We start from the raw sequence: 23,041 nt of genomic DNA on the forward strand, positions 1-23,041 counted from the left end.
TCACAAATGCGTGGATGTGACACCATATTACTTCCTCGTTTTGTTGACATGTCACTTTTGGGCATGGTTAGTATAAATTGATCTTGATGATATAAAGGGATGAGGGTCTCACGAAACCCTCCAACATGAAGGTGTTTCAAAAAAAAAAAAAAAATCCAAGTACAACATAGAATCAATATCTCTAGCTAATCAGTCAATCAAAACTTCTCCGCTCGAACTCTACATTGCTAATATATACAGCAATGACTAAAAACGAACCCTACATTGCTATAAAATAACTCTCTTTTTAATTTTGTGTGGTTTGGCATTATTCCTCACGTAATTCTAATAATTGTTGATAGATTTTTTGTTGGCATTTAATTATATTAAATGTAGGTTGTAGCTTTTGTCAACCGTATCCTTTACTCCCGCATGGTTGATTGATTTAGATTCACAATTTTATTTCCTTATTATTATAATAAAGGATAATTATTTTAAGCTATTTTCTCAATATATAAAATTATCACTAGACGTGCCATATAGTAATAGGATTTTTTTTGTCATAGTACTTGAACGCAAGAAATAGGCTATACGCAAAAAAAATCATACACCATATTTAAAATTGATGGTAAAAAAAACTGAATTGACCTAAGTGTTTTTTTCAGTTATTAGCCCATTTATAATTAAGTTATGATCATTATTTAGAAATAGTTGTCGGTTGATGCGTGAAGCTTCACATTATTGACTTTGTTTTTCCGCAATTTCAGCATTTCATTACAATTATCATATAATTTTTAGAAACTTTATCCAACACTCTTTCTATATATTCTACATATAAAAAAATCAAACAATAATCACAGCTAAGAGCATTAGCAATAGAATGGTCGATCGAGAGGCCCTGAGATCGGCCCTCAACGGCCCTCCATTGCAGGGAATGAGCCGATCAAAATGCTAATATTTTTACTATTTAATTTGAGAACCTATTAAATATAAAAATGTAAAAAAATTAAAATAAAATACTGACATAGAATGGAAGGGCCCTTCCATTGCTAATGCTCTAAAGGTTTACGGTTTGCTTACACATTCCGTACACCATGATTCCGTCGGAGTTTGTCAGGAAAGTAGAGTTGTCTATCTCAATTAAACAAAAAGAAATACATAAAAATATATGCACCAAAAAACTAATGTTTTCCATTAATAAAATTATACACCTATATGTGTGACAAACAAAAGATGAAAAAAAGAAAAAGATCAAAGGGAAGAAACTCACTCTAGAGAGAAGAGCACAGTTTTCTCAAGTAATTTATTTGTGTAGAGAGTGCACCTTGAACTCGTGCGAGCTTGCACGACTGCTCGGTGAAGAGCTGATATGTCGACTGCCTCTTCCACGGGATGATCCCAAAGTCGTCGTTGGACTCCTCCATCCCTTCAACCAGGAACTGCCACACGAGAGATCCTGCACCCGACTTGTTCCTCACTGCGGACTTGTACATGATGTCGAGAATCACTTTGTAGAACCTCTCGCGCTGAGCAGGGCTGAAGTCCGCGTTCTCAGTGGATAACCCGAACTCTGTGAACATCACGGGCTTTTTCAGCTCCTTGTCGCCGTCTTCAATGTGGGAGATCATCCACTTGGTGACGAACTTCAGCTTGTATTCAAAATCAGGGTTGTGTGTCCTGCCAAAGTGATCTGTTAGGAAATAATCACAGAAGTAATCACGATTATAAACAAATGATACGATGTCAATCTACGTCTGGGGACAATGCAAGCCAAGATTTCACAATATGATTTTCGGAAAAAATTAGCAATCAACGAAGCCTATTCCTAGTACATTTTTAACAAACATGAACCCCAAATCACTCATACACGACAAAATCGAGTTTCAAGATTCACGGTTTTAGTTCTAAGATACTCTTTATCAGATCGGATATTCAGAAAAGAAGAACCCCAATTCAGTTTAGATAACAAAGTCGAGCATTCAAGATTCGCGGTTTTGGTTTTAAAACGTGTCGAGAATTGAGATATATGATTCCTGGGTTGGTTCAGAGCAAAGGTTTGATGAACATATAGATAGGAAGCTCACCAGTGATCAGGGTAGATATGAACCGATGCAAAATCGACTGTCGAGATCTTTGAATTGCGAATGAAATCAGTTCCCACATCAGATGCCCAGATCTCGGGATTGACAGTCAATCTTTTCGGACTTTTAGGTCCATAAAATCCTTCTAGCCCCACGGTAAGAAGATGGTTCCGGTCGATTTCTTTTATAAAAGTCGACATTTCTTCTATCCAGTCCTGCAGTTATACGAGAATACGGTTTTTACCACACTGAAGCTCAACTCTACATTCGGTATAGTATGACGAGAAATTTGCAGTTTACCTGAAGTGTATCACCGGATTTGTCAGTTATACAGCGGGGTTCATTGATCAACTCCCACCCAAAGATAGTTGGATCGTCCCTATACTCGACTCCGGTTAATGTGTTCCTCCTTGTTAGAACAGTCTGTGAAGAAAAGGGAAATTCAAAGTGTTATTAACCGATGTTTCATTGTTTAGAATATATATATATATATATATATATATATAAGAGAAGCTGCATTGAACTTTATATCTCTTTGGCAACCAGAAAGGTCTCCAATGTGTTCTTTCGTTTTCAATTTTCTTTCGTTGCCAAAAAGGAAGACGTCTACGTCAAAAACCTAACTTACATCTATGTTTGCGAGGGATGATCACCTAAGCACCTAATCTCAATTTGCTTTTACAATCAACAGTAGATGTTTAACATACACAGCCACATTTTGCTAAAGTAGGGCCACTTTCAACTAATTCATGACACCGGTAAATTGTTGTCGTTACACGAAAAATAGGAGATAAAACAGCAAGAATACCTTAACATAATGCTTGAAGTAGCGTCGGATAGATGGGTCATAAAAGAACGAATCATTAGAAGAACTCAAACCAACGCCTTCTTCCCATGCCCACTTGACATATTGCGTCTTTCCACCGTAAGCTTGCAAGTTATTTACCAAGCACAGCATCAGCCTTATACCGTATCTTCTAGATTCTGCAATAACATAATCTAAGGCCTGCAATAATATATAAAATCATCAGATCATACTAATGAGAAAAAGTTGATAGAAAGAAAAGTGGGAATAGAAAGAGCATACGAAATATACAGTGGGACATTACCATTGATTTGAATGAAGATCAGTGAACAAATATAATTGGCAACTAATTCAAGTTCATGATTGACAAATTCCATATTCCCCTGCCTAATTTTCTGCGACTTTAAACGAATAATGAAATTTTTCAAGGAAGAACAAAGTAAAAACTCAAACAGGATATAGCAATACAAACCTAAACCAAGATAATTACGCAATCCTAATCCAAAAGATACAATGTTATACTAGTATAGAGTATAAACTATTTGCAACCGAAGCCCCACGAAACAATCGAGCCATCAAGATAAAGACTAACCACTGCATTAGACAACGTTATATTAGCAAGCAACCAAGGTTCACACTCTGCTACTCATCATAACCATGATATGAGTATAAACTATTCACAAAATGGAGCTCCATTCAATAATCAAGATAAATATAAACATATTTGCAACTGAAGCCCGACAAAATAATCAAGTCATCAAGATAAAAGGCTAGAACACTGCATTAGACAATGCTCAATCAGCAAGAAACCAAGATTCAAACTCTACTACTCATCATACGAGTATAAACTATTCACAAACAAAGCTCCATTCAGGAATCAAGATAAACATCAACAATAGCCTATGTTCAAATCCAGTTACCAAGAAATCAACAACAGCAACCCAACACTAGATCAACAAACAATCACGAGACGTACCCTAAACACTCTCTCGTCGAATCGACCGGGGGTGATTTGGAGAGCATTGTATTCCCCATCATTGAAAGCCCAAGTCCTGCACACAGTGAGCCCCATTCTTGCACCAGTCTGCAGCATTTCCCTAACCTTCCCTCTCCTGAATGCATCAGCAGCATGATCCATCATCCAGTAAGAATTCCACCCATTGAAATAGAAGGGCCTACCATCGACTATGAACTGAGTCCCATTCCTCTCCACAAAGCTCAATTTCGTCGTATCCACATGAATATTCATCCACAAATCCCCAAATGACAAGTATATGAAGGCCGCACACGATACGAAGCCGACAATGGGGTAAAGCACCCCATTCCCACCAAACGTCTTGCTCTTAACCATCAATACCGACACTCCCAAAACAAGAAAGAAGCTCAAGATCGAATTTTTAAACAGTAAATCAAGAATCAGTGTTTTCTCCCCATCCACTACCATACAAATCGCTAGCAATTGAGAATTTATCGATGTTTTGAATCTATTCTCACTGATTCTTTAGCTTCGAGGTGAAGACAAGAGGTTTTGATGTCGGCCCAGATCCCCTTCTGCAAAAGGGTATTTCAACAATCAGCCAAAGTCCAATCAAACATCAATGAGCCTTCAAATTTCAGTTACCCCAAAAATAAACTGAATCATGAGACTTGATAGAGAAAAATAAACAGAGCACTCTGTGTTTGTGTGTGTGTTTATCTATTTCCTTTCAATGATGCGAAAAGCAAGCTTATATATACAATAAATACAAAACTGGTAGAAATTAAGAAAAATAAAATCTTTAATGAAGACGACGGTGGAATGTTAGTATCAAATGCATTTACCTCATTAGATCTGGGATCATAATTTCAGACTTTTCTTGAGAGATTTAACAATGATTATACAGTCATCTTTCCAAAATCAAAATAAGCAAAAATATTAAATGGGACATTTCTCAATTAGGCCTTTGTCACACCTTTTCTATCCAACCTTTCCTCTTTTATCTTATTCTATTGTATTTTTAAAATTTTTAAGAAAGGGCAAATTATCGAAAAACAATGAAGTTTGATCAATTTTTAGTATAATTTCTAAAATCAGCTGAAAACATCATGTATTTTGAAATTATATTTGATATGATTGTTGCAAAATTATAAGTAACGTCTTCATCGATGAATTAAACGATATAAGCCTATTTTGTAAATAAAACAATGTTGGTTGGTTGAAAAACAACTATCATATTAAATGATTAGATAATTATGAATTTTCGACATGATTTATAAAGTTGCGAGATTAATCAAAATTTGACTAAATAATTTTTTGCCATTTGAAAATATAATTGAATTCAAAGGCGTCGGTAGAATTCGAATTTCAAACTTACGAACCCTTACTCGAACTATAAAAAAAACTTACTAAAACTATTTGATAATCTTGAATTGGACATTAAATCATTAATTCTCCTTCTTTTGCTAATTAAATGGGTAGTTAAGTAAATTACAATCAACACAAAATTGAACAAAGACAACCAACCACACATGAGTTTCAAATTGCACCTACGTAAATATTTGGAATGAGTTATATATGAATATAATTGCACAGTAATTATTAGAATTTAATATGCAACCATATACAAAAATTGCCGACCAATTGTAATTGTATTTGTATTTGAAACACATTAATGGGACTTGTCAATGCAAAAAGAGTTGTAACAGTTGATTTAATTACTAAACGGCCGGATGAATTTTTAAAATTGGATCTACAATTATTATTTAAATGAAGAAATGCACCTATAAATTTGATAGGAAATAGGAACCTTAGTTTGCTGTACACTATTATTTTATTGTCTCTTACTACTACAGTGATATTTATTTAATCCATCTCTGTATCAGTGTAATATTTGAAATATGGGATTCACCAATGTCTCATCACATGATGACTTTCTTGAGACTTTCAAATTAAGACATCATAAATAATTTGATTTGAGTCTTATGTTCATGTGCATTAGTGCTAAATTAGGTAGTAAACTTAATTTAATCACTTTCATCATTCAACAAAAGATAAATCTCTTTTTTGTCTGGATCTTTGCTTTGTTTTTAAACAATTTCAAGTTGATGAAAAAATCCATCATTATTCATAACATGTTTGGTGGTAAACTGAGTGAGACTGACAGTGTGTTCTTCAAGAATACTAGCCAAGTTGGGTTCTTAAGAAAAAAAATAATTGTTTGACTTAGGCAGTAAATGATGGACCATGTCTCTAACGAGGACAAGTTTATTTGTGTGGATCTTGTTTAATAGTCGTTGCACGATTAGTTTTCTTGTCTGGTTATGGTTTTGGTGGGTTTTGTTGCTCTAATTTGGTGTTTTTTTCCCTTTTTTTCTTTTGGTCTTAATTTGCTTCTATTAGTTCTATTGTTAGAACTTTGTTTGTAGATTAATTAATATGGTTCTATTGTTAAATGAGTATTATATTTCGTGATTTATTTCATCATGGCATGTAGATTGTAGAATAAAACAATTATTTTTTATAATATTGTAAATTTAGAATGGTATTATTGGGATTATATGTAGGTAATGTTAGAAACTTATAGGAGAAAAGCTTCATGGATTGATACATGAGAATTGTGACAAAAATAGTAGTAATATGGACTATTGGAAAGCTATGTCTATTATGCATCACAAAGTGGATAGAATGTAGTGATAATTTAAAATACTACAAATAAATACTTTTCGTCTTCTTCTGATCCACAAGACTAGCGAGGAATGTTTTTCTGAACTGGCATTTGTTGGTGTTAGAAAATACAATGCGGAAAATAAAAGACTATTGCAGAAAGTAAAAGACGGAGAGAACTTTAAAGATTACATTGTGAATGATTTGGGTTCTATTCTCTCCATGATTACACAACTATATATAGACTCTAATTCTAGCTAAACATGGAAAATATATTCTAATTCCATAAATATCTTCTTGATTTGATCTTCCATAATCTTCAATTGATTTCCTTTATTATTCTTGCCATAACTTCATCTCTTTCCTTCTTGTTCTTCTCTAATTAATAAATTTCCTCATTCCAACACTCCCCCTCAAGTTAAGTATCGAGTTTTTTCGACACTTAACTTGCACGATCTTTAGTTTGATAAATAGTTTATACTCGTATTTAAGAGTTCTTCAATTTTCATTGATCATTGAAAGTTTTTACTCTTTTCAAGGAGTTCTTCAAATTTCTGTTGACATTTTTAACTCATGTCAATGAGCCATTCTAGACAGTTTTAACTCGTGTCCGGGAGCTAGTCTAAACAGTTTTTACTCATATTTAGGAGCTATCTTAGATAGTTTTAGCTCGTATCCAGGAGCCGTCTTAGATAGTTTTAACTCATATCTAGGAGTCATCTTAGACAGTTTTGACTCTTGTCGAGGAGCTAATTCTGACAGTTTTGACTCGTGTCGAGGAGCTAATTCTGACAGTTTTGACTCTTGTCGAGGAGCTAATCTAGACAGTTTTTGCTCATATCTAGGAGCCAATTCAAACCATTCTCGGTCCATTCCAAACTCAAACTATGAGTCCATTATTTTCATTTCTTTTCTTTCTTGAGCCTAATAACTACTAGGCCCAATTTAAAGTTCTTTGATTACATCCTTCATCTTCTTCTCCATGCTTCTGAGGGCATCTTCATTCTTCTTCAAGTCTTCTTTTAATTGAGAAACTTTTTCCCTCAACTCCTCATTTTTCAACTCATGCTCCGATAGAGAATGCTTTATTTCATCGTACTGTGAGTGAAGGGAATCTAGCTCTGCCTGCAAATTCCAAACAATCGATTCTTTTTCTTCCAGAAGACATCTCATTTTATTCAATTCCTTCTCTGAGTTCTTAGCATCATTTTCCAGCGATGTAATCCTGTTTTCTAGCACAGTTCTTTCTTCATTCCCTTGCTCCACAAGTGACTCCATTTCCTTAACGGAGTTCCTCCGAAAACGTTTTATTCACTGCCCTGCATGTCTCAATCTCATCCTTGCGCTTTAAAACTTCGTCTTTGAGGAGTCTTTGGGTTCTGACTGCATCTTTTCTATTTGATTAGCCATGGATTTCACCTGACTGGCAAGCTGACTCAAACTATCCTCATAACTAGTCTTGACTGATTGATGTTCTGCAGAAGCTTTCTTGATGGCTTCTTCTAAATGGAATTTTTGTAGACGAAGCTCGTTCCCTTCTGCTAGAGATTTGGTGGCCAGTTTCTCTTTGGCTTCAAACATAGTCGCCGGCTGCACAGAAAGCCTTCTAAATTCCTCCTGAATCCTCTTTGCTGTGCTAGCATTTTGTGACCTGGTTTTTCTCAATGTTTCTTCAGCTCTTATAGCTCTCTGCTCCTGCTCCACTTTCGAGCTCATAAGAGATTCCAGATCAGCTTCGAATTCGTGTGCTTGCTATTTCACTCGTCTTCTCCCGCCTGTTATGGGCGATGGCTAAACTATCATCTCTGGGCGTGGCGGTTCTTCCGCTGGTCCCTTCATATTTTTGGCCACACAGCCATGCGCGACCCTGTCTACGGCTGTGGTGTGCCACTATCTCACTCCCCCTCGCTATGCAGACGTCGGCCTCTTGTGTTTGCTGCTGCCTCTGCCATAACAGCTCTTGCCGGCCTTCTCGGACGTGACATGACGGCTTCACTGCTGTAGCTTTCTCACCCTTTCAACTCCGTCATCTTTGGCCTTCACGGCCACTATAGGAGAGGAGTTGTTCGGTCGCATACTTCCTCTCCCCCTCGACCGGACAAACCGTGAACTCCTTCTCTGCTTTCTTATCTTGACTGCTGCTGTTTTCTCTTCGGCCATAGACAATCCACCGTCGCTGGCTCTCTTCTCGGTGACCGTTTCCACAACCTTAGCTTTTCGGGGACAGTCTTCTCCCGGGCGTCCTTCTCCCCCTCAGCCGGACAAACTGTAGCGGCGGCTGATTCTTCTTTTGGGAGAATTGGAGACAATATGTTGAAAGGGCTGATGTTGGCCATGAAATTGAAGTTGGGGTTTTGGATGGTGGAGTTGTACAGAGATGAGTTATCTGATGACATAGGGCTTCCTCCCACCGTTGATGACGACATAACTTGACAATCTCCATACATTCTTCTTCTTTTTTTCTTTTTTTCCTTCCTTCTATTTGACGATCTCAATCTTCCCTCAGAATTTGTCAAAGGAGAGTGGTGTCGCTGCAGCTGTTGCCTTTTTTTAGAGACAGTGAACGATCCCTATGATCGAACCTGCTCTGATACCATGTTAGAAAATACAATGCGGAAAATAAAAGACTATTGCAGAAAGTAAAAGACGGAGAGAACTTTAAAGACTACATTGTGAATGACTTGAGTTCTATTCTCTCCATGATTACACAACTATATATAGACTTTAATTCTAGCTAAACATGGAAAATATATTCTAATTTCATAAATATCTTCTTGATTTGATCTTCCATAATCTTCAATTGATTTCCTTCATTATTCTTGTCATAACTTCATCTCTTTCCTTCTTGTTCTCTAATTAATAAATTTCCTCATTCCAACAGTTGGTTAATGAGAATTATTGAGTTAGATTGCTCAATGGTGAGAATTTGTGCAATACATGACATACTAATCAACAAATTAGCTTCTTTTTATAAACAAAATTACAACTAAGAAACCGCCGGAATTCGGATCATGATATTTAGACAAACATTTAGGTTCCTTTTTTATGTATTTTTTTATATTTTATTATTGAGATGTACTTATAGACTTATAGTACTACAAATATACATATGAAATATTTATATTCTCTTAACCACTTATCAAATTTCCAATATACTGTATTTTTTTCGTGATAAGAAGATATAAAGAATATAGTAACAACAATAAAAAAAAGTTCAAATTTTGCCTGTAAGGCCAGCTATAATTACGTACGATAGCTTTGGTCAATATCGTGCATATAGAATCTTTAATTGTCTAAACTTTCCTTTTTTAAATATAAAAAATTGCTAATCATTAGCAAGATCGATATGATCAAATTCATACATATTTTCCGTTTACTTTTATTAAATAATAGTATATTGATTTGTGGTTAGGTCCTAAACATATTCACATCGAGACACCTCTATTTCATCTGTGCCAATCCTACATATGACGATAATATTAATCAAAATTTATATCCATACTGATACATAATAATAGAATGTGATTAATTTCATGCATATAAATAATTGAAAAGATTAAATAAAATTGGAACCATTATTATTGGTGATGGCTGCTTCAAATTAGTACTCCAATCAATACTAACGACTGGCTCTATAACTTTATTTTAACCTTTTGAGATGCTAGATAATAAAAACGTGTACACATAATAATTCATTATTACAGTTTATTTATGACATGTAATCATCAATAATGAAGAGGCTCCCTCGACAAGAAATTAACTGCAACTTTTAATTATCCATTTATTTTTAGATTCTATTGTTCACACGTGCAGCGCACACGGGTGCTTCTTGTCTTAAAACATTATAATATCCATTTCAAATGCTAGTTTCTATAAAACCAATGTCGGCAGCGTTACATACAAATCGAAATAGTAAAAGAGAAAAAAAGGTAAGTACATAAACTATACATGTACATGATATTTTTAAAATTTTAAATTAATTGAATTTAATTAAAAATTAATTTTATTATTTATTGTATTATATGTAGCAATAAGAAAGAAGTGGTATAAAAGTTTTATGTCAAATTGTAACATGATTTCGAGCCTGATTCGAATTAATTTAGAATACGTAGGATAACCAGTAATAAATTTATATTTTACTGGTAAATTATCTAAGAGTAATATTTAACTGAAATGAGAGATACTAAACCAATAAGAAATGAGATGGCCACCGACGAGCAAAGGTAACTTAGTGGTTGGCCTATCCATTCAATTTCCAACTTTACTAAGTGAAATCTATGTTTCTAAAATTTTATTGCAGTAAAGTAAGAACTACAGTAATATTTATAAAAATGTTATTGAGAGGAATTTTGGTAGTTATAACTGAAACTTTTCAAATAAAAAATAAGATTTTTTTTTATTGCAACTCACAAGTCACACTTAATTTATCTACACGAGCATCCACACTAGCATAGCAATAGTTTAAATGGTTGATCGACTCTATTGTCAGCCCATTAAAATCATTAACTTTTTTAAGTTCGATCACTAAAATTGATGGAATAAGACATGTCAATGTAAGTGTATATCTTTTCCGAAAAAGAAGCTTAAACAACATCATATTTAAACAGGATGGAATAAGACATGTCAATGTAAGTGCATATCTTTTCCGAAAAAGAAGCTTAAACAACATCATATTTACACTGTTTAAAAAGATTAAAATGAAAAATTATCATATTTAACAAAATGAATAAAATAGATTCATAGAAAGATACTTTTAATCAGGTAGTAGTAAGTAGGGTATGTCCAAATTTTTAAAAACCAACAATTTATACATAGGTCCAGGCCCAATGGTTTGCAGTTTTTGGACCTTTAGGCCTAATCAATAATTTAATAAACGTCCAAAATTAAAAAAAAAAGGTACTTTTCCATAGACCAGTAAATTCAAAATTAATATGTTTAATCTATAAAAGAAAATAAAAAGCAATGAATAATTAAATTAGATTCCCTAATTTTTGTTAAAACATTTAATTAGATTTGTTAATGATTACATTTTGCAGATATATACTTAGAATATTCAGCATTATACTCCATCCTAATAATCAACACATATGAGATTGCAAAACAGATTACAAATAATCAATTTTTTTTTTCAAATAAAGCAATTTACTTCAAATTACAGCTATACGTTACGCAGCTAGTAATTAATTGCAGATTTAAACACTCGAAATCCAGTAAATAAGAAAACAAAAATCTAATCCTACTTTCATTGTGACAAATCGTCAAACACCTTCGCCGGCAAACTCAATCATCGCATCTTCGACAACCGCGGTGATCTTCTGATTCCAGAGGCGGCAGCCACCACCGCAGCCCCAATCTTCCTCCCTCCCCTAACCAATTTCTTCTTTCCCCCCCTTTTCCGCTCTTCACCGGAGCTACTTCTCTCCGCGATTCCGATTTCTCCGCCGCTGCTGCTCACCATTTCGCTCTCCCTCGCCACTCGTTCAAAATCATCGCCCAATTTCCTCACCAAGCCTCTCTTCACCCCCGCAATCACCTCCTCCTCGTAGTCATCCATCAATCCGACGACGCGGCGGCGCTTAATCGCCACCGGAGCGCGCGGCGGAGAGGCCGATGCGTCGATCTCGGCTGATTTTGTCCCAAATTTCGTCGGAATTGGGGATCTGGTAAAGATCTGTTCCCGCTGAGCTCGGAGCCGCTCGACGTTGCCCTCGATGCGGCCCTGGAGGCGGTGGCGCTGGATGCTGAGGCCGCCCATGGACCAGTGAGCCTCGCGCGCCCACGAAATGAGCGGATCCGTGACGGAGGGCGGCGGATCGACTCTCTCGTCGTTGAGCTTGACGTCGGTGTGGAGGCGCGGCCGCGGTAGGGCGACGCCGTAGAATCTCCCCGGACCTAATGCAACAACCATTTCGGCGGAGGTTTATCTGCGTGTGTTTTGGTGAGATTGGGTATTGGTGATGGATTGTGATTGAAGGGGCGTGAGTTTTGTAGGGCTTGAGTAGAGATGTGGCGGGAAAATTGGCGCCATTGACGGAATTGGAAAGCTTAGCCAAAACCGCGCCATAACAAATCATTTAAATTTCTAAAATCTGATTTAATATTTTAATTTGATAATAGTACTAATTTCAAGACGTAGCGAATATTAATTTGAGAATCAAATTGAGATTGATCGTTACTAGGTAGTATCATAACCCAAAATTTTCAAATTCACATTTTGTGAGCTTGTGACTTGAGAAATCAATGACTCGAGAAAACGAGCATTTTGGCACATGAAGAATTTCTCTAACAAATAGTACTAATACTAGACAACAACTATTTTTACTCCATTCGTTCACTATCAAGATTCTAAATTAAAATACTCCCTCCGTCTCATTAAATATGCAATATTTGAGAATTGACACAAGTTTTTATGTAGTGTTGTTTTGTGAGTTAATGAAGAGAGAGTAAAGTAAGAGATATGAAAAAGTAGAGATAGAGATGTTTCTATTTTATGAAACGTTTCAATTTTAATGGGACAAACTAAAAAGGAAAACGTTTCATTTCTAATGGGACAAAGGGAGTAATAAACATGTGGTATATTATTTTAATATATACAGAGAGGGGGTGTATTAGGGCACAGTCATTGGATTCTTGGTTTGGATGGTTATGATAATAATTGCCGAGCTACATTATTAGATAAAAATATACATTATTAGTTGAGGTACATTATTAGACTAAAAATCTACGCTATTAGACTAAAATGTTACTCCCTCCGTACCATTGAACATGACTCACTTTCCTTTTTAGTTTGTCCCAACCAAGATGACTCATTACTAAAAATAGAAACACCTTTTATCTCTACTTTATTTCATCTCTCTTACTTTATTCTCTCCACTTAACACACAAAATAAATCTGCATAAAATCTCGTGCCGCCCAAGGAAGGGGCCATCTTCAGTGGGACGGAGGGAGTGCTACATTATTATCTGAGGTACATTGTTAGGTTCAAAATCTACGATTATTAGATGACACGTGACATTAATCTAATCGTTATATCACAAAATCCAATAGAGTGACAAGTGTTTTGTGTTTTACATATATTTAGCATTAGGATATAAATACATCCTTATATTGAGATATTCGACTATACGAGAAATAGTCTCAATAAAGCTCCTAACGACATTTTCACCCACAAATGTACACAAATTGAATCCCTACATCATCGATTTCAATTTTTTCATAGTCTCCACTCAAGTAAAAAAAATTAATTACTTCCATAAGCTCCAATTCTTCTATGATAAGTACCTAGATTTGAGGTAGCCATATTTTGAAATCACAAAACCACACAAAGCACCTAAACAAGCGGACAATCCCACACTTTGATAGCCCTCTCCCTTTGTCTCTAGATATGCTAGAAAAAAACCCTCATTCCATCTTCTTCGATTTGAAGCCCACCAATCCATCTCACAATCACAATGTGTGGTAGCTGTATGAAATGCATCGGCTGCTGCTGCTGCCTCCTCTTCCTCCTCCTCCTCGCCCTCGCCCTCACCGCCTCCTACTACTACGCCCTCTACGTCCCCCAAGTCCCCACCTACGAGGTCCACAGCCTCGACGTCCGCACATTCTCCATGCTCCCCGACCTCACCCTCGACACCAACATCGTCGCCACCATCAAGGCCTCAAACCCTAATTCCGACATAGGCTTCATCTACGGCGAGAATGGGCAAGTCAACGTGGTATTCAACGAAACAGACGTGCTCTGCATGGGCCACCCCCCACCCTTTCGCCAGGGGAATAGGAACGTGACGAATATCCGGGTGGACATGGTGGGGAAGAGCCGGGTGGGGCCGGGGCTTCAGGCGGCTCTGCAGGAGAACCAGAAGAGCCATAGGCCCGTCCCGTTGGTGGTGAAGGTGATGATGCCGGTTAGGGTTGTGGTGGAGGGTATCCCCTTGAGGGAGTTTAAGGTTTATGTCAACTCTTCTATGTTGGTTGATAACTTGGCTCCTAACAAGATGATGAAAATCATATCGAGTGATGTGTCTTATTATTTTGAGTTGTGAGAGGGTTTTAAGGATGCAATATATTATTCTTTGGGAGAGATTTGGTGTGTGATTTATTGAGCTTAAAAGAAATGAAATTTACTCCAGTTCGAATCATGGAGGTGATGGTTTTTACGTTACGGATTCAATAGTTTAACATCACGAAGTTTGGTAACATTCTGGATTGTCGCATTATATGGTTTAAAATGGAATATTAAATCATGAATTTTAATTTTCTCAATTGTTTCACTCATGCAAATTCATCTAATATGTAATTTCCTAGCACACTTGGAATTTGTCGAATCTTGCCATTGCGCCACAATATAGTCTAGCATGTTTATGCACAAGATCTCTAGATAGGAGCATTATTAGTTAGCATATCTTTTCCATATCTTTATTTTTTTGTTCATTAAGTTAGTTATTAGCGTTATAAATAGGAGGTTTATCCCCTTTTTGTCAAGGTTTGAGACAAGACCCTCAAATTTGTCGTCCCACTGCGCGAGAACTTGAAACGGCTGGAGCTCCTTGGCTGTATAGTTGTAGGTGCACCTCCCTTCACCATCACGGTCAAGCAGATTACGGGTTTTTGCATCGAACCACCATAGAATCTCCCATGACAGGCACAACTGGCCAACATACACCACCTCCCAATCTCGGTGCCCTTTTCCAGCCAATAATCTTGGCAAAACAGAGTCAACCCTTGTTTTGCCTGTTGTGAATGCCTTAGTTTCCTTCAGATCCTTGTACCTAATTATGTGATCAAATTTACGAGGCCTCAAATCTTCAATCATCTTAGGAGTTACAGAGTCCTTGCATATCGTTGGAAGACATCTGATATCGCAACTCTTGAGCTCCACCGTCATCTGCTGTGAGCTCCACCGTCATCTGCTGTACCAACTTCTGGTGTTGAGACAAAACATCTACTCCATCAACTTCATCATCTGAACCAAAACACCTCTTCACAGATTGATGCTCCATCTTTATTAACTCAACAACATCAAAAGTGGCCTTATTTTCATAATCATCATCTAATAGAGACTATTTTGATTCATCAACCTCATCAAGAAAACTCCACATCCAGTTCAAGGAATTATTTTTTTCCATTTTGTGATGGGCATCCAGTTCTTGATCAAGACTTGAAGAATGGTGGATGGGAATCGATTCGGTTTCATAACACAATTCTTCATCCACTCTCTTCCCTTCGCCCCGAAAATCCTTATCCTCATCAATGGTTCCACTCAATGGATGCTGGCACGAGGGCGCGCGTTGGAACAGAGGCTGCTGCTCAGCAGCGGGCTGTTCAAGGCGGGCAACAGCCTAACGGAGCTGAGTCGTCGGATGGCAACAAGATGTTGATCGTGGCAGCAATGGACGGTCCTTATGCCAAGGCTGTCCATTAGAGTGTGTGGGTAGCCGGTGACTATAAGGGTTCGAACTTTGCGTCTGCACGTAAGAATCCCGGGTAAAATAGGGCTGGCGCTGTGGCATCATCGAATGCAGCTGGTGGTAGGGTTGTCTCGAATAGCCAACATCGAAGTCCTCATCATATCCATTAGAGTCGGATGCGCTCTCTTCATAGTCATCAAAGTCCCAATCATTATTAGAGTAATACGTGGATTCACTCGCTTCATAGATTAGGCTACTCCTTGGCGCCCGAGCGCGCGACTTGTCCTAGCAGGACGGCTGGCGAGCAGGTCCATCCAGCTGGTATGGAAGCTGTGACAGGTACCTGTCCGGCTTTTGGTGCTGTGGCTGCCGATACGTCGGCTGGGTATAACGCCGATACTGACGGTTCCAATTAGCGCCGCCGCCATTACGAAAAACCGTAAGTTGGTTCTGGGCCGTCCATATGTAGTCCATCTTCGCCATAATGGATTCCTGTGGCGTCGAGCCTCTTAGCGGAGGCATCACTATATCCCGAATGTAATCGGTACTCGGCGGCATGCAGATTTGAACCCTCCATCCAACTCCGGGGTTCGTTCGAGGAGGCATGAGATCAAGATGAAAAAAGAAGGGTGTATAAAATAGGAATTTTGTGCTTCTGTTCGATCTGTTTTCTTTTTTGTTGAAGAAGGCCTCTTCCTTATTTTTGATTGGTGAGTTTATGGATTAAAGAAAACGGAGGGTTTGATGAGATTTGTGGTGTCGGACAGAGGTGGATGATAAGGGGTGAGGGTGGTTCCCTTACCGGCGACGGTGAAGCTCGGCAGCGGCTAGTTGTTGTGCGCGGGTGGATTTCCGTCAGGCAGCAACGTAGTTGTGATTCGAACGATGTGGCTATTTGCTGTGCGCGGTGGATTCCCGTCGACGCAGTTGTGGTTCGATCGGTGTTGTGGAGGGTGAGAACACGGTGAAAGCACCAGTTGTTAAGAGGGGTTTCCTCCTGACGGCCTAACCTGTCACGATAAAGCACAAATGAACGTTTTTGGCGCCCGAGAAGAGGGTCGGCGGAGATGAGATGACTGGCGGCGGAAGTCTTCCGTCGGCAGTCTACGTTTTTGTTTGTTATCTTGATACGCAAGAATAGTGGAAAATAATATTTCATTAGCATGAGAGAATCCATACATATTTATATTTATAATATATGTGGATACAATATGGAAAGATATGTTAAATCCCTATAATATCTAAATAAAATAATATAATAAAAAAAGATCTAAACAAAATAATATTATAGTATAAGAGGCTCGTAACATCATGAAAGAAAATGTGATTCGCCGCAGTCTGGTCCTTCTCCGATCTTAAAACGGATAACTGATGCTTGGAAGAAACCGTTAAAAATTTGCTAATCTTCAAATTAAATTACTCAAAATCCTACAAAGACTTAATTTGTCAAACAAACATATTTGGTTTATTAGATCAAACATAGATTTTGCTATATTATTGCATTTAATTGATGGTTAAAGTTACGCCAATATCCCCAAATTCCAATGCCTTAATTTCATCCCAAAAACCAGCTTCATTTCATGCCTTAAAAACCAATACTACTGCTTTAATCGTCATCATTATTTTTAGGGTTATACTAATTTGATGGGGATATCACTATTGGTCTAGTATTTTCCACAATATCTTGAAAAATCAATGTAATTTTTAGTTGGTCTGGACCAAGCTTATTTTTTCTTACCCCGGCCGAACCCAAATTCTCCCTTCGTCCCGATGGGCCTTTCGCGATAAAACAGCCCGTTGAACGAGACGAGAACCGCTCGAATATCCTGAAAAGAACATGACATGATAATGTGTGTGTGCACAAAATATAGAACAAGCAAAATGAAGCAATGTAAGTCATGGTACATAAAAAAAGGGTACAAATCCTCCTTTGTTAGCATCAAAGCACCTCTGATTCTAAAAGGCCCTTTCACAGCATACTAAACATCAAGGAATTGAACACATTTTCAAGTATTACACTGTGTAAAGCCTCAAACAACTTCTCCTCTCCCTCTCTTGGTCCATTTTTTTCCTTTGAAAAACATGTTCTAAGACGAAAACCCGACTCCGCGCCTGGTCTAAAACTATGTTGCCATGGGGGGCGTCTTTGGCCACACGCTTCAACCCCCCGGAACCAGGCAGGATGGCTCAGCAAGAACCATTTCTAGACCTAGAGCGCTCTAGTCATGCCGGATGCCCCTGAAGTAGTCGAAGTCGTGGTGCTGGACGCGCAGCTGCTTCAGCCACGAGTCGGCCACGCTCACCAGAGACACCAGCCTCTCCCTGTCCCGGCCCATCTTGTCCGAGACCCAAACGCCCCCCTGCAGCTTGTAGGAAGCCAGACCAAACGGGGCGAGGGAGAGGCTTTCGCCTCTCCCTCGCCTCCTCTTCACGTGCTCGCCATCCGCCTCAAGATTCATATCTAAACAACAGGAATCCTCCCCAATCAATTTAAGGCCATTCTTGATAATCAAATGAGACACATGTCTATAAACTAAGACATAAACTTTACCTTGAAAAGAAGAAGACAGTGTGTGGTAAGTGAGGAAGCATGTCTGCAAGTCCTTCACAGTCCTCCCAGCAGGAATGTGATAAATCGGGTACCTGAAATCATCCGTAGAGACGAGCAAACCATCATAAACACGAACAATATTACATCACGCGCATCACAAAAGACTCACCAGGCAACCGCCATCCAACTAGCAGGCGAAAGATCTACGCTCCTCAACGACACCAGCCCCGGGTATCTCTGAGCAAAGCCACTGATCTAAAGAGAGTGTATGTTGATTCATCAATTAATCAAATAGACAAAATTTGACATATCTCATTATTAGAAGTCTATCAAGAAATATAACTATCATATCTACTAAACTTGGCATTTTCTTTAAATTTTCCTAACAAATAAATGCTTTTAACACCTTCTCTTCATTTACATCAACTCAAAGACATAAGAAAAGAGATTGGATTCATTTTTTTTACCTTGTCTACAAGAGGGACTCTTCCATAAGGAGATGATTTCTCAAAGTATTGAAAGTAGAGATTGCCCAATCTCCCATTGGGATGGCATAAGGCGTCGTGCTCAGACATTCCTCCTTCGGACGAACACCTGTCCCACCTAGACGACACCTTCTCGCTCTCGCTCTCATCACTGAACGAATCGCTGCAGGATTCCCTCGTCTCACTAACCGAATCACTCTCCTCCCTACATCTAAACCGCGCCATATGACGAGTAAAAATTATGTATGAAGCAAAGGAACAAAGCAATTTTGCAGCAAACAAAAGGTTTTTATTTGAACCAAGTGCTCTATATATATATAAAGAGAGAGGGAGTAGTGTTTGGATTCCATAAGAGCCAAATTTCCATTTTTTTAGGGAATTTAAACACGCCCTATGTATATATTAAGGTAAAATAACTTCATACGGGATCGCATTCTCATGACAAGAAGATTTTTATTTGAACCATGTGCTAGTAGTATAAATAGAAAATTAGATATGAAAATATGAAAAAATTCCATTTTTTGAGTGTTAATGAGTAACTTTATATAGTAGTCTGACCACATACTCGTAATAAAGGTTTTTATTCGCATCACGCCCTATTTATATGTAAAGCGACAAGATTATCTATGCCTCAAACCGTTAATTATAAGACCACGTACTCGCAATAAAGGTTTATATTCGCACCACGCCCTATTAATATATAAAGCGACAAGATTATCTACACCTGAAACCGTTGAGACCACGTACTCGCAGTAAAGGTTTTAATTCGCACCACACCCTATCTATGCATATGTAAAGCGACAAGATTATGTATACATCAAACCGTTACTAGACCACGTACTCATAATAAAGGTTTTTATTCGCACCACACACTATTAATATACAAAGCGACAAGATTATCTACACCTCAAACCGTTAAGACCACGTATTTGCAGTAAAGGTTTTAATTCGCACCACGCATTATTTATATATAAAGCAACAAGATTATCTATACCTCAAACCGTTACCAGACCACGTACACACAAAAAAAGTTTTTATTCGCACCATGCCCTATTAATATATAGAGCGACAAGATTATCTACACCTCAAACTGTTAAGACCACGCACTCCTAGTAAATGTTTTAATTTTCACCACACTCTATTTATATATAAAGCGACAAGATTATGTATACCTCAAACCATTACCAGACCACAGACCACAAACCACATACTCGCAGTAAAGGTTTTTATTCACACCACAACATATTTATATATTAAGCGACAACATTATCTATACCTCAGAACCATTGAATGCTTACTTAATCTAGTAACTTTACACGAGGTCGTGTTACCATGACATGAAGGTTTTTATTCGAACCACGTGCTATATATAGTGATAGTGTTATGAATAAAGTTCCGGAACGAGATGAAATCGCGTCGAACGTCGCGGGAGCTTTGCCCGTCGATCAATCCGGCGTCGAATTCGAGGGTTCGTGCTTGGTGCACGAGGAGAATAACGATAAATTGCGTAAAAAGGTATTTTTATTTCTTGAAGAAAAGAATGAAATAGACGCCCTATTTATAACTAATTTCTTGAACTAATTACGGTAATGAAAAGATTCTAACTAATCCAAAAAGGATTCTAACTAATCAAAAAAGATTCTAACTAATTTAAGGATCCTAACTAATGAAGGACTCCTACTTAACGAGGGACAAATTCACCATACCGCGCGGGTCTCCTCGTTATCCTCCGCTCCGATCGGTCTCGACGCGACGGTGCCGCTTGTCGATGCTCCGTCGCTACGTTTGTGTCGACGTCAAGTTCTGCCTCGTGTGACACCTCGCGCTCCTTTAATCTCGCCGACGGGGGACCCGTAACAACTCCCCCCTCCTTAGAATGCTCCTTGTCCTCAAGGAGAGTAGGGAACTTCCGTTGCACCAACTCGGCAGGCTCCCACGTCGGGCTATCTCCCGAATCATCTGACCATTCTAGCTGAACCTCGTCGACAGCCGTCCCCTCACGCCAAACCGTCCTCCTATCCGTAACCCGTACCGGTCGCGCAACCGGCATACCTTTCGCGAATATTGGTGGTAGCTCCGAGTAGACCCCACTGTCACTCTCCAAAAATGGCTTTAATAACCCAACATGGAACACATTATGGACACGGCTCCCTTCGGGCAGTTTCAAGCGGTAGGCCACCTGGCCAATCCGTTCCAGTACCTCGAAAGGACCATAGAAGCGTCGAGATAACTTTGATGATAATGGCTTCGCCACCGAATGTTGTCTGTATTGTTGTAGTTTGAGTAACACCTTATCCCCCACGCCAAACTCCACGTCGCGACGATGTAGATTGGCCGCCTTGCGCATTCGCTGCTGCCCCCGTTCCAAATTCTGCCGAAGCAACGCAAGCGTCTCGCGGCGCTGCTGGAGTTGCGCCACCACATCCGGCGGTGTCGTCGCCGACGGTTGCGCCATGATCAATGGTGGGGGCTCGCGCCCGTACAGAGCCTCGAAGGGCGACCTTCCCAGTACCTCGTGATGGAAGCAGTTCAAGGCGAGCTCAGCCCATGGCAAAAAATTCGCCCATTTAGTTGGTCTATCCGCGGTGAACGCCCTGAGATACTGCTCCAGTCCTCTATTCCTAACCTCAGTCTGTCCGTCCGTTTGCGGGTGATACGCCGTGGAAAAATGAAGCTTAGTGCCGCTCAGACGCAGCATGTCCTTCCAAACATCATTTAGGAAAACAGGGTCCCGATCTGACACCAAGGTCTTAGGAAACCCATGGTGTTTGACCACCGTTTCGATGAACAAGTTTGCAATTTTCAATGCATTGTAGCGAACTGGTAGCAAGGCGAAGTGAGCGTACTTCGAAAGACGATCTACCACCACCATGATGCCCGTGAAACCTCGAGATGGTGGAAGCCCCGTAATGAAGTCCATTGACACATCCTCCCAAACTTGTAAAGGAATCGGGAGTGGCTGTAATAGACCTGCGGGTTTTTGAGTAGAGTATTTTGTAGTCTGGCAATCGTAACAGGAACCGACAAACTTTTTAACATCTTTACGCATCCCTTTCCAATAGAACGAGGATGCCAAGCGCCTAAACGTCCTGTCCACACCTGGATGACCAGCTGCTGGGGACGAGTGATGTTCGTGCATTAGTGCTGCTTTGGCCTCAGAATCACGGCTCACATAAACGCGACGGTTATAGTACAGTAATCCGTCTACTAAGGAAATTGCTCGGTCCGCCTTTCCGTGATGTAGAGCCGCCTGTAACTCAATCAAGTCCGACGTGCTTTGCGTTTCTTGTCGAAGAAGTGCCCAAATATCCGGAATCGGATGCGCAATTGCCAGCAGAGCTTGCCCCATTTCTTCTGTCGAGGTTGCAGGTTCGCTGTTCACCCCTGTTGCCACTGTCGATCCCTCGTCCACTGGGGTCGTGGTATCATCATTAGAAACGTCGACCTCCCGCCTAGACAATGCATCCGCCACTTTATTGGAAGCCCCGGTTTTATACTCAATGCGGAATTTGTAACCCATCAATTTCCGGGCGTAAAACTGTTGATCCGGAGTCTGAATTATCTGCTGCAGCAGCTCTTTTAGGCTCTTCTGATCGCTGCGAATGACAAATTCCCGGCCCAACAAATATTGTCGCCATTTCTGTACTGCTTCTACGATGGCATATAATTCCTTATGATAGGTTGACGAGACCCGTCGCCTTGGTCCCAACTTTTTACTGAAGAATGCCAACGGATGTCCGTCTTGGAGCAAAACGGCCCCGATTCCAAAATCAGATGCGTCAGTTTCTAAGTAAAAAGTCCGCTCGAAATTCGGAAGGCGGAGGACAGGGGCAGACGTCATTGCCTGTTTCAGTGCCGCGAAACTGTCGGCCGCTGCTGGAGTCCACACAAAATTATCCTTCTTTAATAGTTCTGTCAACGGTCCAGCGATGGATGCATAATGCTCCACGAAACGACGGTAGTACCCTGTCAGGCCGAGGAACCCCCGCAGTTGCTTTACTGTCGTTGGCGCCGGCCATGCCACCATTGCTTCGATCTTGGACGGGTCGGCTTTCAAAGTACCCTCCGTAAGAAGATGGCCTAAGTACT

General features: G+C 39.3%; 3 protein-coding genes across 4 annotated transcripts; 1 reads left to right on the forward strand and 2 right to left on the reverse strand.

Annotated features, from left to right (window-relative positions):
• Nucleotides 1-1,148: 1,148 nt before the first annotated feature.
• On the reverse strand, nucleotides 1,149-4,824 carry LOC121742008 (mannan endo-1,4-beta-mannosidase 2-like). 2 transcript variants are annotated; one of them, XM_042135020.1, is made up of 6 exons: nucleotides 4,687-4,824; nucleotides 3,842-4,416; nucleotides 2,869-3,066; nucleotides 2,361-2,483; nucleotides 2,064-2,275; nucleotides 1,149-1,656 (listed from the first exon to the last, which is right to left on the reverse strand). In XM_042135020.1, the coding sequence occupies exons 2-6, from the start codon at nucleotides 4,307-4,309 to the stop codon at nucleotides 1,251-1,253; spliced, it is 1,407 nt and encodes a 468-aa protein (XP_041990954.1). In that variant the 5' UTR covers nucleotides 4,310-4,416; nucleotides 4,687-4,824; the 3' UTR covers nucleotides 1,149-1,250. The 2 variants fall into 2 exon arrangements, with proteins under 2 accessions (XP_041990954.1, XP_041990953.1); XM_042135019.1 differs by lacking the exon at nucleotides 4,687-4,824 and having other exon boundaries at nucleotides 3,842-4,602.
• A 6,968-nt stretch (nucleotides 4,825-11,792) lies between these two features.
• Nucleotides 11,793-12,416, reverse strand: LOC121810815. Its single transcript, XM_042211538.1, has one exon. It carries the CDS (start codon nucleotides 12,414-12,416, stop codon nucleotides 11,793-11,795), a length of 624 nt encoding a protein of 207 aa, XP_042067472.1.
• A 1,527-nt stretch (nucleotides 12,417-13,943) lies between these two features.
• LOC121741323 (NDR1/HIN1-like protein 6) lies at nucleotides 13,944-14,647 on the forward strand. Its single transcript, XM_042134041.1, has one exon. It carries the CDS (start codon nucleotides 13,961-13,963, stop codon nucleotides 14,549-14,551), a length of 591 nt encoding a protein of 196 aa, XP_041989975.1. The 5' UTR covers nucleotides 13,944-13,960; the 3' UTR covers nucleotides 14,552-14,647.
• The last annotated feature ends 8,394 nt before the right edge of the window (nucleotides 14,648-23,041 follow it).

Source organism: Salvia splendens, chromosome 7 (genome assembly GCF_004379255.2).
Source record: "Salvia splendens isolate huo1 chromosome 7, SspV2, whole genome shotgun sequence".
In the NCBI taxonomy this organism is placed as follows: Eukaryota; Viridiplantae; Streptophyta; class Magnoliopsida; order Lamiales; family Lamiaceae; genus Salvia; species Salvia splendens.

Excerpts from the sequence above, each read along its gene's own strand:
- LOC121742008 (XM_042135020.1), bottom strand. The coding sequence starts at position 4,309 with ATGGTAGTGGATGGGGAGAAAACACTGATTCTTGATTTACTGTTTAAA. Across the intron at positions 3,067-3,841 it reads TCGACGAGAGAGTGTTTAGG|GCCTTAGATTATGTTATTGC; the intron begins GTACGTCTCGTG and ends ATATTATTGCAG. Across the intron at positions 1,657-2,063 it reads CATATCTACCCTGATCACTG|GACACACAACCCTGATTTTG; the intron begins GTGAGCTTCCTA and ends TCACTTTGGCAG.
- LOC121810815 (XM_042211538.1), bottom strand. The coding sequence starts at position 12,416 with ATGGTTGTTGCATTAGGTCCGGGGAGATTCTACGGCGTCGCCCTACCG.
- LOC121741323 (XM_042134041.1), top strand. The coding sequence starts at position 13,961 with ATGTGTGGTAGCTGTATGAAATGCATCGGCTGCTGCTGCTGCCTCCTC.